At 31.0% G+C, this 13,068-nt stretch overlaps 1 protein-coding gene across 1 annotated transcript in view; it reads right to left on the bottom strand.

The window, feature by feature from the left end:
- SHOC1 (shortage in chiasmata 1) overlaps positions 1-13,068 on the bottom strand; it is a 124,852-nt gene that overhangs the window by 72,727 nt on the left and 39,057 nt on the right. Inside the window, exons 6-9 of the mRNA XM_074280881.1 lie at positions 12,545-12,710; positions 7,576-7,660; positions 5,426-5,579; positions 2,387-2,620 (exon numbers count right to left, since the gene is read on the bottom strand). Of these exons, the coding sequence (XP_074136982.1) occupies positions 2,387-2,620; positions 5,426-5,579; positions 7,576-7,660; positions 12,545-12,710 (639 nt within the window). The remainder of the gene's footprint in view (positions 1-2,386; positions 2,621-5,425; positions 5,580-7,575; positions 7,661-12,544; positions 12,711-13,068) is intronic.

Below are 13,068 nucleotides of genomic sequence, written 5' to 3'. Positions count from 1 at the left end.
CAAATTAAGACAACTCTGAGGTACCACTACACATCTCTCAGATTAGCTAAGATAACAGGAAAAGAAAATGATGTTCTAGATTGTTTTATTATTGTTCTATAAGAACAATCAGCAGGATGATTTCAGAAAGGCCTAGAGAGACTCACATGAACTAATGATAAGTGAAGTGAGTAGAACCAAGAGAACATTGTACACAGTAACAACATTATTGTATGATGATCAATCCTGATGGATGTGGCTCTTTCAGCAACTAGGTGATTCAGACTTTCCAAAAGGTTTCCAAAGGTCTTGTGATGGAGAGAGCCATCTGCACACAGAAAGAGGACTATGGGGACTATATGTGGATCACAACACAGTATTTTCACTTTTTTATTATTGTTTGCTTCCATTTTGTTTTCTTTCTCATTTTTTTCCTTTTTGATTTGATTTTTCTTGTGCAGCATAATAATTGTGAAAATATATATGAGAAGAATTGCACATGTTTAACATATTGGATCACTTGCTATGTAGGGGAGGGAATGGCAGGAAAGAAGGGAGAAAAACATTTTAAACACAAGGTTTTGCAGGGTTGAATGTTGAAAACTATGCATATATTTTGAAAATAAAAAGCTTTAAAGAAATAAATGCTCCTTTCTTTGACAGGGATGAAGTATCATGCTAAGATATTTGTGAAGTTTTTGTTTTTCATGTAGTAGCTTCTGAATTTCCTCTTCATTTTTTGTCAGACCAGTATTGATGTTTGTGAGTATTCTGATTCAGATGATCAAATGCAGTGCTGTATACCAAGTCTCTGAAAGCTGCTCACTCCTTTTCTGCTTCACTGTTGCCTGGCTCAACTTTTACTTCAAGTTTACAACAAAGTGGTCCCAACTCAGAGAAGTTGGTGACATTAATCTTCTAATAGTCTTTTTGCCTCAAGGGCCACCACTTATTTAGCTCGAAGAAGATTACTCTATAATCAGTTTGCACCACAAATTGCTTTTGCTACTCTCCTAGCCTATCTGTCTCTTCTCTTCAATCACATAGACTATTAAATGCCAATGTTTGCTGTGAGGGTATATTCCTGAAATTTTATTGAGTTTAGGTAAATGGAAAATAGTGTTAGTGATGAGAAGAACATGAGATGCACAAGTCTTCAGGAGTAAGTAACCACTGCCATTGCTGTTCCTAACTCCTCCCAAGGACTCCCTACCAGGTCTGGTAGTCTAAGTCTACTCTAGCATTAAAAAAAAAAAAAAAAAGAAAAGAAAAGAAAGAAAGAAAGAAAAAAAGAAAGAAAGAAAGAAAGAAAGAAATAAGTTTCTCTAAAAAAGGTTTCATCTCTCAAAGATATAGAGAACTGAGTCAAATTTATAAAAATAAGTCATTCTCCAGTTGATAAATGGTCAAATGCTATCAATAGTCAGTTTTCAAATGAAGTGATCAACATTATCCCATATAAAATAATGCTATAAATTACTATTGATTGGAGAAATGCAAATTAAAACAATTCTGTGATAATGTCTCATATCTATTAGATTGTCTGATAGGACAGAAAAGGAAAATAAATGTTGGAGGGAATGTGGGAAAACTGAGACACTACTGCACTGTTAGTAGAGTTGTGAACTGATTCGACCATTATGTACAGCAATTTGGAACAATGGTCAAATGTCTATAAATGGTGCATATTCTTTGATCCAGCAATGCCAATAGTCTTTATTTCAAAAGAGATTTAAAGTACCCAACAAACCATAAAGGGAAAGGGTCCATACATACAAAAATATTTATAGCATCCCTTTTTTGGTGGCAAAGAATTGGAAATTATGGGAAATCTCATCAATTAGGGTATGGTTGAACAAGTTGTGCTACAAGATTGTAATTATTGTGCCATAAGAAATGATGAGCACAATGCTCCAGAAAAACCTGAAAAGATTTACATGAACTGATGCAAAGTGAAATGAGTAGAACCAGAACATTGTACACAGTATTGTAAGGTAATTAAATGAATAATTTAGCTATTCTCAGCAATACAGTAATCCAAGACAATTCTGAAGTACTTATGGTGACAAAGAACTGATGAAGACTGAATACAAATTGAAGCATATTTTTTGACTTTCTGTCCTATTAGACAATCTAATAGATATGAGATATTACCACATAATTGTTTTAATTTGCATTTCTCCAATCAATAGTAATTTATAGCATTATTTTATATAGGATAATGTTACTTTTTTTTTTTTTTTTGTTCTCTGTTTTCCTTTACAACATGACTAATATGGACAATGGGGAGGGGGAAAGGGAGAGAATTTGGAAGTCAAAATGTAAAAAACTAATACTAAAAGCTGTTTTATATGTAATTGGAGAAAAAAATAATGATTTCTTAAAAAATAAAAGATTGTTTACTCACACTCTAGCTGAACTGGTTTTATTGGCAATATCTCCATTTGAGTTTGAAGCAGGCTGTGATGACACAAATCTGGAGGAAGATGTTCCAAGGTATCTGTCATTATCATACTCAGTCCTTCTTGTTTCCACCATTTTTCTTTTAAAGAGTCAAGCATAAGAATTTCTACCTCAACAGAAAACATTCTTTTCAAATCTCTAATTGAATAGTGAATTATAGGCTCTTCAGTTTGTGGCACTAAAAAACAAATGGGCAGAAATAATCATTAAGAAGTTTAGAAAAGCATATGTAGGAATTGATTATTTATATAGCTATATTATCATGGAATATTTTATACTTTAAAAAATGATTATGAGAATTTCATTATTTTTAAAAAAAATTTTTATAGATTGTGAATATACATTATAGATGTGGATATACATTTGTACTCTGAAATATGTGTTTGATTTAATTTATATGGAAAAAAATAAAAATGAGAGTAAGCAAAAAATATTTTAAGTGTAAAAATTTCTAATTTATAAAGAGTAAAATCACAAAAGAGGTTGAATTTCCAAAATAAACATAAGAGATATGAGAATATGATAGTCAAGTGATAAGTATTTCTCATCTTTTGGGAAGATTGACACACTCTTATTTTCTTTTAATAAAGGCCAAACTAGCAGAGAAACCAAAATTAATTTTGCTTATGTATTCTGACACTGAATTACAATTAATTCATAGAAATAGTATTTTTATAACTAAAGAGAGGTATTTCATAATGAAATTATGAAATAATTTCACAAATTCATAATGAATTTTGAAAAAAAGTTATTTCACATTAGTAATTATAATTTCATTTTTATGCTGCAGGTTTCAAGAGGAACTGTTAAGTTAGACATAATTCTGACCAAAAAAGAGGAAATCGTTGTTGTAATAAATGAGAACAGTTATATAGAGGAGAAGGCATAGTTTAATGTGCAATACAGATTTCTAGGAAAACAAATTTTAAAGGGTTAAGACAAATGATAGTTTGAATCCCATAGCTAGATGTAAGGATAATAATAGAAGAAGGTAAGAATAATGAACTGCTTACTTTTTCTTTTACTCTTATTTTCACTTTCAAGAATAATACATAGTCTGAAAAGGTATCAAGGTCACACAGGTATGAAGTAATAGAAGCAATACATGAACTCAAGCCCTCTGACTACAAATCTAGAATTCTTTCTATTGTACCAAAGCATATTTAGCTTGTCTCTGTGTGGCCAAAAACTTTCTTCATTGGTGACTAATCTTTTGGTGCTAAGCCTCCTTATACTATACTAGGATTCTCTCAAATGATAGAATCCAGTGCCAGTATTTGCCAAAGCAAGCCATTCCATGGGGAAGACCCGAAATCACCTTCGTGTCAGAAGCACAGGAATAGGCATTTATGGGAGAAGAGAGATTTTACGGAACTAACATATTGAATATACACACTTGGGTATTTAATTAGATTTTTTTTTGTTGTTTTAGTCTTTCTGTTTATCTTCATAGGCTTTTGACAATAGGTTTTATAGAGTAATCATAATGAGTAGTACATATATTTTATTTGTTTTATTAATATTCATTGAGATTATCTTTAGTGCCTATATTATAAAGTATCATTTACTTTTTTCTGTTATTTATAGTAACCTATTTAGCCTTTTATTTTGTTAGTGCCATGACCAAAATGTTAACAAATGTGAAAAGTTTAAAATCCTTTGGATTTGCTGCCAGGTTATTTTGAATTATATCCCTGACAGGCTGATATGATTCTAGAGGATGCAATAAACCATCTCTGGGAAAATAAAAAAGAGAAAAATCTTCCCTCTGTTATATTTTTAGATTTCCTGCTTTAAAAAGACTAATATTTTTCCTGAGCCAATTTTATAGCAGAATGGGAAACCAGTATAAATGGTGCAAAAATACTATTTCAGAAGAATACTCTCAAGGGAAATCATATACGGTGATTCCTAATAAAGTCCACATATAACTAGGTTGTTTTTTTTTTTTTTTTAATAAATGAGAAACTGATTTTGAATATGTAAACTATTCCAGCCCCTCCCTATCCAACTCTCTCCTTCTCCCACTTGTCTGCCTTCTCACCTACCCCTACATCTTTGTTTGGCATTAATCAAGCCTAGAATCTAAATTTTGACAGTAAATAAGAGATTCTTTGAAGTGTTATGTCCAGAGAGTAACAGGGAAGATTTCTTAAGTTTTGTATTATTCATTTTAAGATTCATTGAGGATATGTGCTTTTGAATATGATGAAAACAAAGTATGGCCAACATCTAGTCAATCAATATATATTAAACTAATGAAGTGTAGAGGAACAGATAATACAAACTGATAGGATGATTCCAAATCACTTATATTTGTCATGGGAATCCCACATATATATAGATGACCTCATCTATTATCTAATTCAGCTCATCTATCAATGACCTAAAGGCCACTCTGAAAACAAACAATTCTAGATCATTCTACATAATTATTAAAACAGGTCCACAGACCTCCACTTCCCCAATCCAAGTCCATGAATAGATTTTTGGAGATCCATTAACTTAAATGGGAAAATCATTACATTTTTATTTTCCCTACTCTCTAACTAAAATTTAACATTTCCTTCAATTGTTTAAAAGTGTTTTTCTAGGAAAGGATATAAGGGATTCTTTAAAGGGGTTCAATGTCATAAAAAAGGTAAAGAACCCCTGATTTAAAATGTGTATCCACAGAGCTGAATACATACTCTTTCATGATAGATGTCTGTGAAAATTTTAAATAAGCAAGAATGATGTTTTTTTAAAAAGCTCTAAGTCTGACTTTTAAATGATAAATTACAACAAAAATCTACCACAATTATTCACAGAAGAGACAATTTTTAAAAAAGTGAAAAAAAAACATATCACAGAAATATGTACTTCAGAGATTTGGATGTGAATTCTATAGGAGACTTGATAAAATATATGTGCATTAAAAGAAAATATTTAACAGCAAATTGTTAATAATTTCATAATATAATATTTAAAAAATAATTCTCACCTTTTTCAAAGAGCTTTTCATTTTCAATTACATGACCGATTATTTCTGGAGTTAATTTTAGAGACTTCTTAAGTTCTGAGGATGTTTGTATATCGGTTCTTTCTTGAAGGCTAGCAGGTTTCAATAATTCAGATTTAACTTGCAAAAAGAATTCCTGAAAAAATTGTAATGGTAATTCTTGGAGATAATTATAGAATTTTTGAATTTAAATATTTGCTATAAATATTTTTTAATATTTTTCAACATTTGAGAATTTTTTTTTTCTAGGGGAGACCTCAATAATTTTAAGGTCCCTTGACCTTAGAGTGCTTCAGTTCTAACAATCTGCCAGTGAATATAAATCTCCCAGCTTTGGAATCTAATCCTGAGACCCTCTGATCTAAGAATGCTACTCTTCTGTCAATAATTTCAAGTCTTCTGACCTCAGATAATCCTACAAACATTACTGTATGTTGGTCAGTGATAACCAAATTCTTGAGACCACTCCTTGGTTCTACCTCTAGGCCATAAAATCAGCCTATCAATGACATGCACTAGATAAATTTGTCTCCTAGCATCTGTTTCTTTGCTAAATCTTCTGGACTTTAGCCTGCTTCGATTGATATTAAAATTATAATAAACTTTGTCCCTTGACTTGGATACAGATTTTAAGACTGTAAATTCTTTTGAGTCACCTTACAACACTGGTCTGTGACCCCCAAACTTTTGGGGTCCCTTCCCAACCTCAATAATATGGCTTCCATTACATAAAAAAAATCTAATCCTCACTTCTTATCCTCACTTTATACCCTCTAATTTTCTCCCATGGCATTTCCACTAGACATTAACAACTGATATTTATAGAGCATTTTAAGAAATATAAAGCACTTCACACACATTTCATTTGTTCACCTTGACAGTTGTGAAGAATATATATATTTTTTTAAATCAGTCTTGTGATTTTACTAGTACAGAAAATTTTCGGTAACTCAACTCTCTGTTGAGGTTAAGAAGGGACCTCAAAAGGTTGGAGGTCATGGAATGTTGTTATGAAAAGTGTCTCAAAAGAATCTGTAGGCTTGAACCCTTACCTATATCTAAGGGCAAAGGTTATTGTAACTGTAAAGCCAATTGAATTGGGCTAAAGTCCAGAAGATTTAGCAAAGCACAAAGAGAGAGAAGATATCTTTATCTAGTTTTCTACCATTGATATGCTAATTTTGTGGTCTAGAAGTAGAACCAAGGAGTGGTCTCTGGAATTTGGTTATCACTGATCAACAGATTATCCATCTGACAGCAACGAATTGAGGAGTGAATTATAATTATAATTATATAATATATAAATAATAGTGAATACATATATTCACTATTGTCTCAGGAATTTGATTTGTGGGACTCTCCTAAGGCCAGAAGACTTTAGAATCAGATGGATTGTTAGAACAATAGTATTCTTAGGTTGGGTGTGGGGGGCCTTAAGGTCACAGATTTCAAAGCCAGATCACTAGCTTTGAATCACTGACAGATTGTTAGAAGTCCCCTAAGGTCAGGGGACCTTAAAATTATTGCTATATTTCCCTTATACTATATCATTTCTACCAACACAGATCACCCACATGCTCTGCAATTTAAGTCTTAGTTTTCAGGGGCACCAAGAGTTTAATAACTTGTCTATGGTCACCTAGAACAAGGTCAGAAAGAACACCTATGCCTTGTTGGTTCTGAGGTTGGATTTCTAGCTACTTGATCATGCTTCCTCTTGTGAGGGAGATGCTATAGGGAGTATTATCTTGAGTCTGCAAATGAGGAAACTGGGGCTTTAGGATTTTAAGGGGCTTGTCCAAAAATCACACCTAGTAAAAAGAGAGATGGAATGTGAATCCACCTATGCCAAGCTGCCTCTTACTTTAAAATCTCAAACATACGAAATTAGTCAAGATTAGGGGAGCTTACTGAATCCTCAAAATTATTACTTCATAATTTTTTGCATCATTATCAATAGCACAACTCTCCCACATTCAACTCATTAGCATATGATTTTTAACTTTGTAATCATATATAGAATTCTACAGACTACTAAAGTTTATAAAAATTTGTCCTACCACTTTTTAAAGAACATTATTAAATAAGAGTTATTAAAAATGGTTAAGACCAAACTTAAAAAAACAAACTACTTTTTCATCTTTGAATAGCTCCTTAAGGATATATAATTCTTCTTTCTCATGGACTTCCAAATTGCTTTGAAAAGGGGGATATTCCCTGAAAAGAAAAAAAGAAAAAGTAAAAATTTTAATTGTTCAAATAACATTTTAAATGGAAATACTGTTATAATCAACCCTGAACTGCCCTGTTTTATATGTTACACACATATGTATGTATGTATGTACATATGGCTCACTGACTATATGAGAAATTCTCATGTTTCCAAAATAGTCTTATAGGGACCATGATAGGAAAGCTTTAGTTGTCTGCAAATTTGCTCAATGTGAAACATCACATTACCTGAAAATATATAGTTGCTATATAATCTGGGGAAACCTAGATCTTTTAAAAGACTATGGCCAAATTGTCTTCTTTCAACTAGAACTCTTATAATATTAATGCATATTTCTTACATTTAAGCAAAATAGGAGGAAATGGAGTAAAAATTAGTTTTGTACAATGATTTTCATCTTATTCATATGTAGACATTCTACTACTGACTTCAAAGAACTGCTTAAATTCTAACTAGAGTTGTTTTTTGTTGTTTTTAACATTTTGAGGGGAGAACAAAATACTCAGAATACTTATGTTTAATGGAGATTTTAAGTTATTTGTGTTTGTTTTTTAATTCCTAAGGGATATCTTATGGTTACTCTAATGTGGGTTGGAAGTATTTCTTTAACTATAGTCTCCCCGGAATGCCACTTAGTCAAAACTTTTTTTTTTTAATTTTTAAATTTTGAAAATTTGGATAATAGCTTTTTATTTTCAAAATACATGCAAAGATAGTTTTCAACATTCACCCTTGCAAAATCTTATATTCCAAATTTTTCTCCCACCCTTCTCTACTTCTCTCCTCTAGACAGCAAGTTATCCAATATAGGTTAAACATGTGCAATTCTTCCAAATATATTTCCACATTTATCATACTACACAAGAAAAATCAGATCAAAAGGGGAAAAAACTAAGAAAGAAAAAAATAGCAAGCAAACAACAACAAAAAAGTGAAAATACTCTATTGTGATCCACATTCAGTCCCCATAGTCCTCTTTCTGGTTGCAGATGGCTCTCTCCATCGTAAGTCTATTAAAATTGGCATGAATCACCTCACTATTGAAAAGAGCCAACTCTATCAAAAAAATTGATCATTACATTATCTTGCTGCTGTATACAATGTTTTCTTGGTTCTACTCATTTCACTTAGCATTAGTTCATGTAAGTCTCTTCAGGCTTTTCTGAAATCATCCTGCTGATCATTTCTTATAGAACAATAATATTCTATTACAGTCATATGCCATAATTTGTTCAACATTCCCTAACTGATAGGCATCTCTAGTCAAAACATTTTATAGAAAATCTATTCTCTTACAATATTATGGTGATGCAGATGCAATTGAGCTAAAAAGATTTGCATTTAGCTGTCTCATAAAAAGCTGAACTTGGATACTGATCTCATATTTTTGACTTCTCAAAATATAAATATAGAATATTATTAAGGGATTATTTTCAATCATACAGAAACACCAGTATTTATAATGAAACAATTATTTCATATTATGAAGACTTTAAAATTAAATATGGCATTATTTTTACCAAATGAACCACAAATTTACACTGGAATAAAATGCCTATAGAGCCTACATATTTTATATGTTATGAATTAGTCTAAGGTCCTTTAAGGGTTTCTTTGGTATTATACCCTCTGTGTAAGATTTGTTTATAGCCTTGTAAGAGTTATAGGCATGGCAACATGTTGGGCCTAAGCTCACATAAATACAACAGTTTTAACTTGTCACCAACGAAAAAGAAATTAAAGCAATAACTAGGAGCTATTTCGCCCAACTTTATGCCAACAAATTTGACAGTCTAATTGAAATGGGTATTTACTAAACTTACCAGATTAATTAAAGAGGAAATAAAATACTTAAATAACCCCATTATAGAAAAAAGAAATTGAACCACCTACAAAAAAAAAATCTCTAGGGTCAGGTGGATTTACAAGTGAATTCTACCAAACATTTCAGTACTATGTAAACTATTTGGGAAAACAGGCAAAGAATTCCTACTAAATCTTTTTATGACACAAATATGGTGCTGATAATTAAATCAGGAAAAGCCAAAATAGAGAAATAAAATTACAGTCTGATCTCATGAATATTGATGCAAAACTTTTAAATAAAATATTAGCAAAGCGATTACAACTTATCAGCAGAATAATACAATATGGCCAAATGGGATTTACAGCAGAATTGCAAGGCCTTTACAATATAAGGAAAACTATTGGCATAAGTGACCATATATCAATTAAAAAAACAACAGAAATCATTGATAATGTCAATAAATGTACAAAAAGCTTTTTGACAAAATACAGCACCCATTCCTAATAAAAACACTAGGGAACATAGAAATAAATTGTTCTTTCCTTAAAATAATAAGCATCTATCTAAAAATATCAGCAATCATTATATATAATGGGGGGAATCTAGAAACATTCCCAATAAAATCAGGGTAAAACAAGAATACTAATTATCACCACTATTATTCAATATAATACTAGAAATGTAGGCTTTAGAAATAAGAAAAGAAAAAGAAATAGAAGGAATTAGAGTAAGAAATGAGGAAATAAAACTATCACTCTTTGAAAATGATATGATGGTATACTTAGAGAATCCTAGAGCATCAACTAAAAAAACTACTATAAACAATTTACAACTTTAGCAAAGTTGCAGGACGTAAAATAAACACATAAATCATTAGTATTTCTATATGTTACCAACAAAGTCCTGCAGCAAGAGATAGAAAGAAAAATTCCACTTAAAATAACTGTAGCCAAAATAAAATATTTGAGAGTCTATCTGCCAAGAAAAACACAATCACAAAACACTGTTCACACAAATAAAGTCAGATCTAAACAATTGGAAAAATATCAATTGGTCATGGGTTGGTGGAGCTAATATAATAATAATGACAATTTTACCTAAATTAATCTACTTTTCAGCACCATACCAATCAAATTGACAAAAAAAAATATATATTTTTATAGAGCTAGAAAAAATAATAGCAAAATTCTTCTGGAAGAACAAAAAGGTCAAGAATATCAAGGGAATTAATGAAAAAAATTCAAAGGACAGTGGCCTAGCAATATCAGACCAAAAATGCTATTATAAGCAGCAAAAACTATTAAAATCATCTGGTACTGGCTAAGAAATAGAGTGGTAGATCAGTGGAAGGGAGTACATAAGACACAATAATCAATGACTATAGTAATCTATTGTTTGCTGAACCCAAATACATTCAGCTTTTGGAATAAAAACTCACTATTTGACAAAAATTGCTGGGAACACTGGAAAATAGTATGTCAGAAACTATGGACCAACATCGCACACCCTATACCAAAATAAGGTCAAAATGGATACATAATCTAGGCATAAAAGGGGATATTATAAGTAAAGCAGAAGAGCAAAGAATAATTTACCTAATAGATCTTTGGAGAAGGGAGGAATTTATAACCAAAGAAGAACTAAAGAAAATTATCACATGCAAAATGCATAATTTTGATTATGTTAAATTAAAAAGAAGGGAAGCAGAAATCTAGGAAACAATTTTTATAGCCAGTGTTTCTGGCCTCATTTCTAAAATACAAAGAGAACTGAGTCAAATTTAGAAGGATACAAGTTATTCCAAATATGTATCAGATTGCTTGATGTCTTAGGGAGGGAGGAAATAAAAGAGGGAAGAAAAAAAATTTAGAACATCAAGTTTTACAAAAATGTAGGTTCAAAAAACTATCTTTACATGTTTTTTGAAGGGAAAAAAAAATACCAGTCATCCCCAGATGAAAAAATTACCTATAGTCATATGAAAAATATTCTAAATCACTCTTGATTAGAGAACTGAAAATTAAAACAACTCTGAGGTGGAACCCAGATTGGTTAAGATGACAGGAAAAACTAATAATAAATGTTGGAGGGGATATAGGAAAATTGAGACATTGTGGTGAAGTTGTGAATTGATCCAATCATTTTGGAGAACAATTTGGAATACATTCCCAGAGGATTATCTATAAAACTGCATACTTTTTGATCCAGTAGCACTACTACTGGGTCTATATCCCAAAGAAATCATAAAAGAATGGAAAAGACCCATATGTGCAAAAATGTTTGAGTGGATACCTATCATTTGGGGAAATGGCTGAATAAATTATGGAGTATGAAAGTATTGGAATATTATTGTTCTATAAAAAATGATGAATAAACTAATTTTAGAAAAAGCTGGGTTTACAATGAATGTTGAGTGAAGGAAGCAGAACCAGGAAAACATTGTACACAGCAACAAGATTGTGCTATTGTTCAACTATGATAGAGTTGGCTTTTTTCAGCCAGTTGATCCAAGACAACTCCAATAAACTTTGGATGGAAAATGTCATCTGTAGGCAGAAAGAGAATTATGGAGAGAGAATGCAGATCATAGCATGCTACTTTCACATTTTTCCCCTTGTTTTCTTTTCTCATGTTTTTTGCCTTTTGTTCTAATTTTTCTCTGCCAACATAACTCATATGGAAATGTGTAAAAAAATGAATGTACATATGTCACCTAAAAAAAGAAAAAAAACCTTTTTAAATAAAAGAAAAAAAAAACCTAAACTAAACTAAACTAACCACCAGTTTTAAATAACTATGGTATCTGGGCTTATGCAGGAACTATTTTTAACTAAAATTAAATGGAAAATGGAGATATCTTTCTTTCATCTTAATTTTAGTTGCGCCTTTGGGCTGATATTTGTATATTGGAAAAGGCTTAGAAATAGTGAATTGTAGTCAAATGAAACTCAAATGATTAAATTTGACCTAATGGCAAACAGATTTTAAAACTGAGAATATGGAAAGAATATTTTTCTCTTCTTAAATATATTCACACCACCAGTGACCAGTGATTAAGTACCTGAAATGATCAGCTTCCATGAGGATCTGTTCTTCTTTGAAATCTAAACAAGGATCTTTTAATAAAAACACTTTTAGTCTACTCAAGAGGGTAGACACTGTAGGTAATTGCTTTTTATATTCCGCCAAACTATTTATGAAAATTATTTCATCATCAATATATAAATCTGAAAAGAAATAAGAAGCAATAATAAAAATCACAAAGGAATAAAAAGGAATAATTTATTATCAATATTAATATATGCATATTTAAAATTTTTAAAAACTTTTTTGTACTTCAGGATACTATTTAATTCACTGAAGAACAATATCTTTGATGGAAGAATCTCTCTCCCTCCCTCAAATTTCTTAAAATATGATTATACCCACAGAATTTTTTTTTGTGACATGAACTTTGTTTTCCAGTCTGCTTTCTATACTGTTACATTTTTTCAGATGATTCTATCTTCTTAAATTTTTATTCAGGTATCTACGATCTTTAGTTCTCTCAGACTTCTTCCCTTCTGAAAAACTACTCGTACAAAA

The sequence above is a fragment of the Sminthopsis crassicaudata genome, chromosome 1 (genome assembly GCF_048593235.1).
Source record: "Sminthopsis crassicaudata isolate SCR6 chromosome 1, ASM4859323v1, whole genome shotgun sequence".
Lineage (NCBI taxonomy): Eukaryota > Metazoa > Chordata > Mammalia > Dasyuromorphia > Dasyuridae > Sminthopsis > Sminthopsis crassicaudata.
This window is presented reverse-complemented; position numbering and strand designations above follow the sequence as displayed.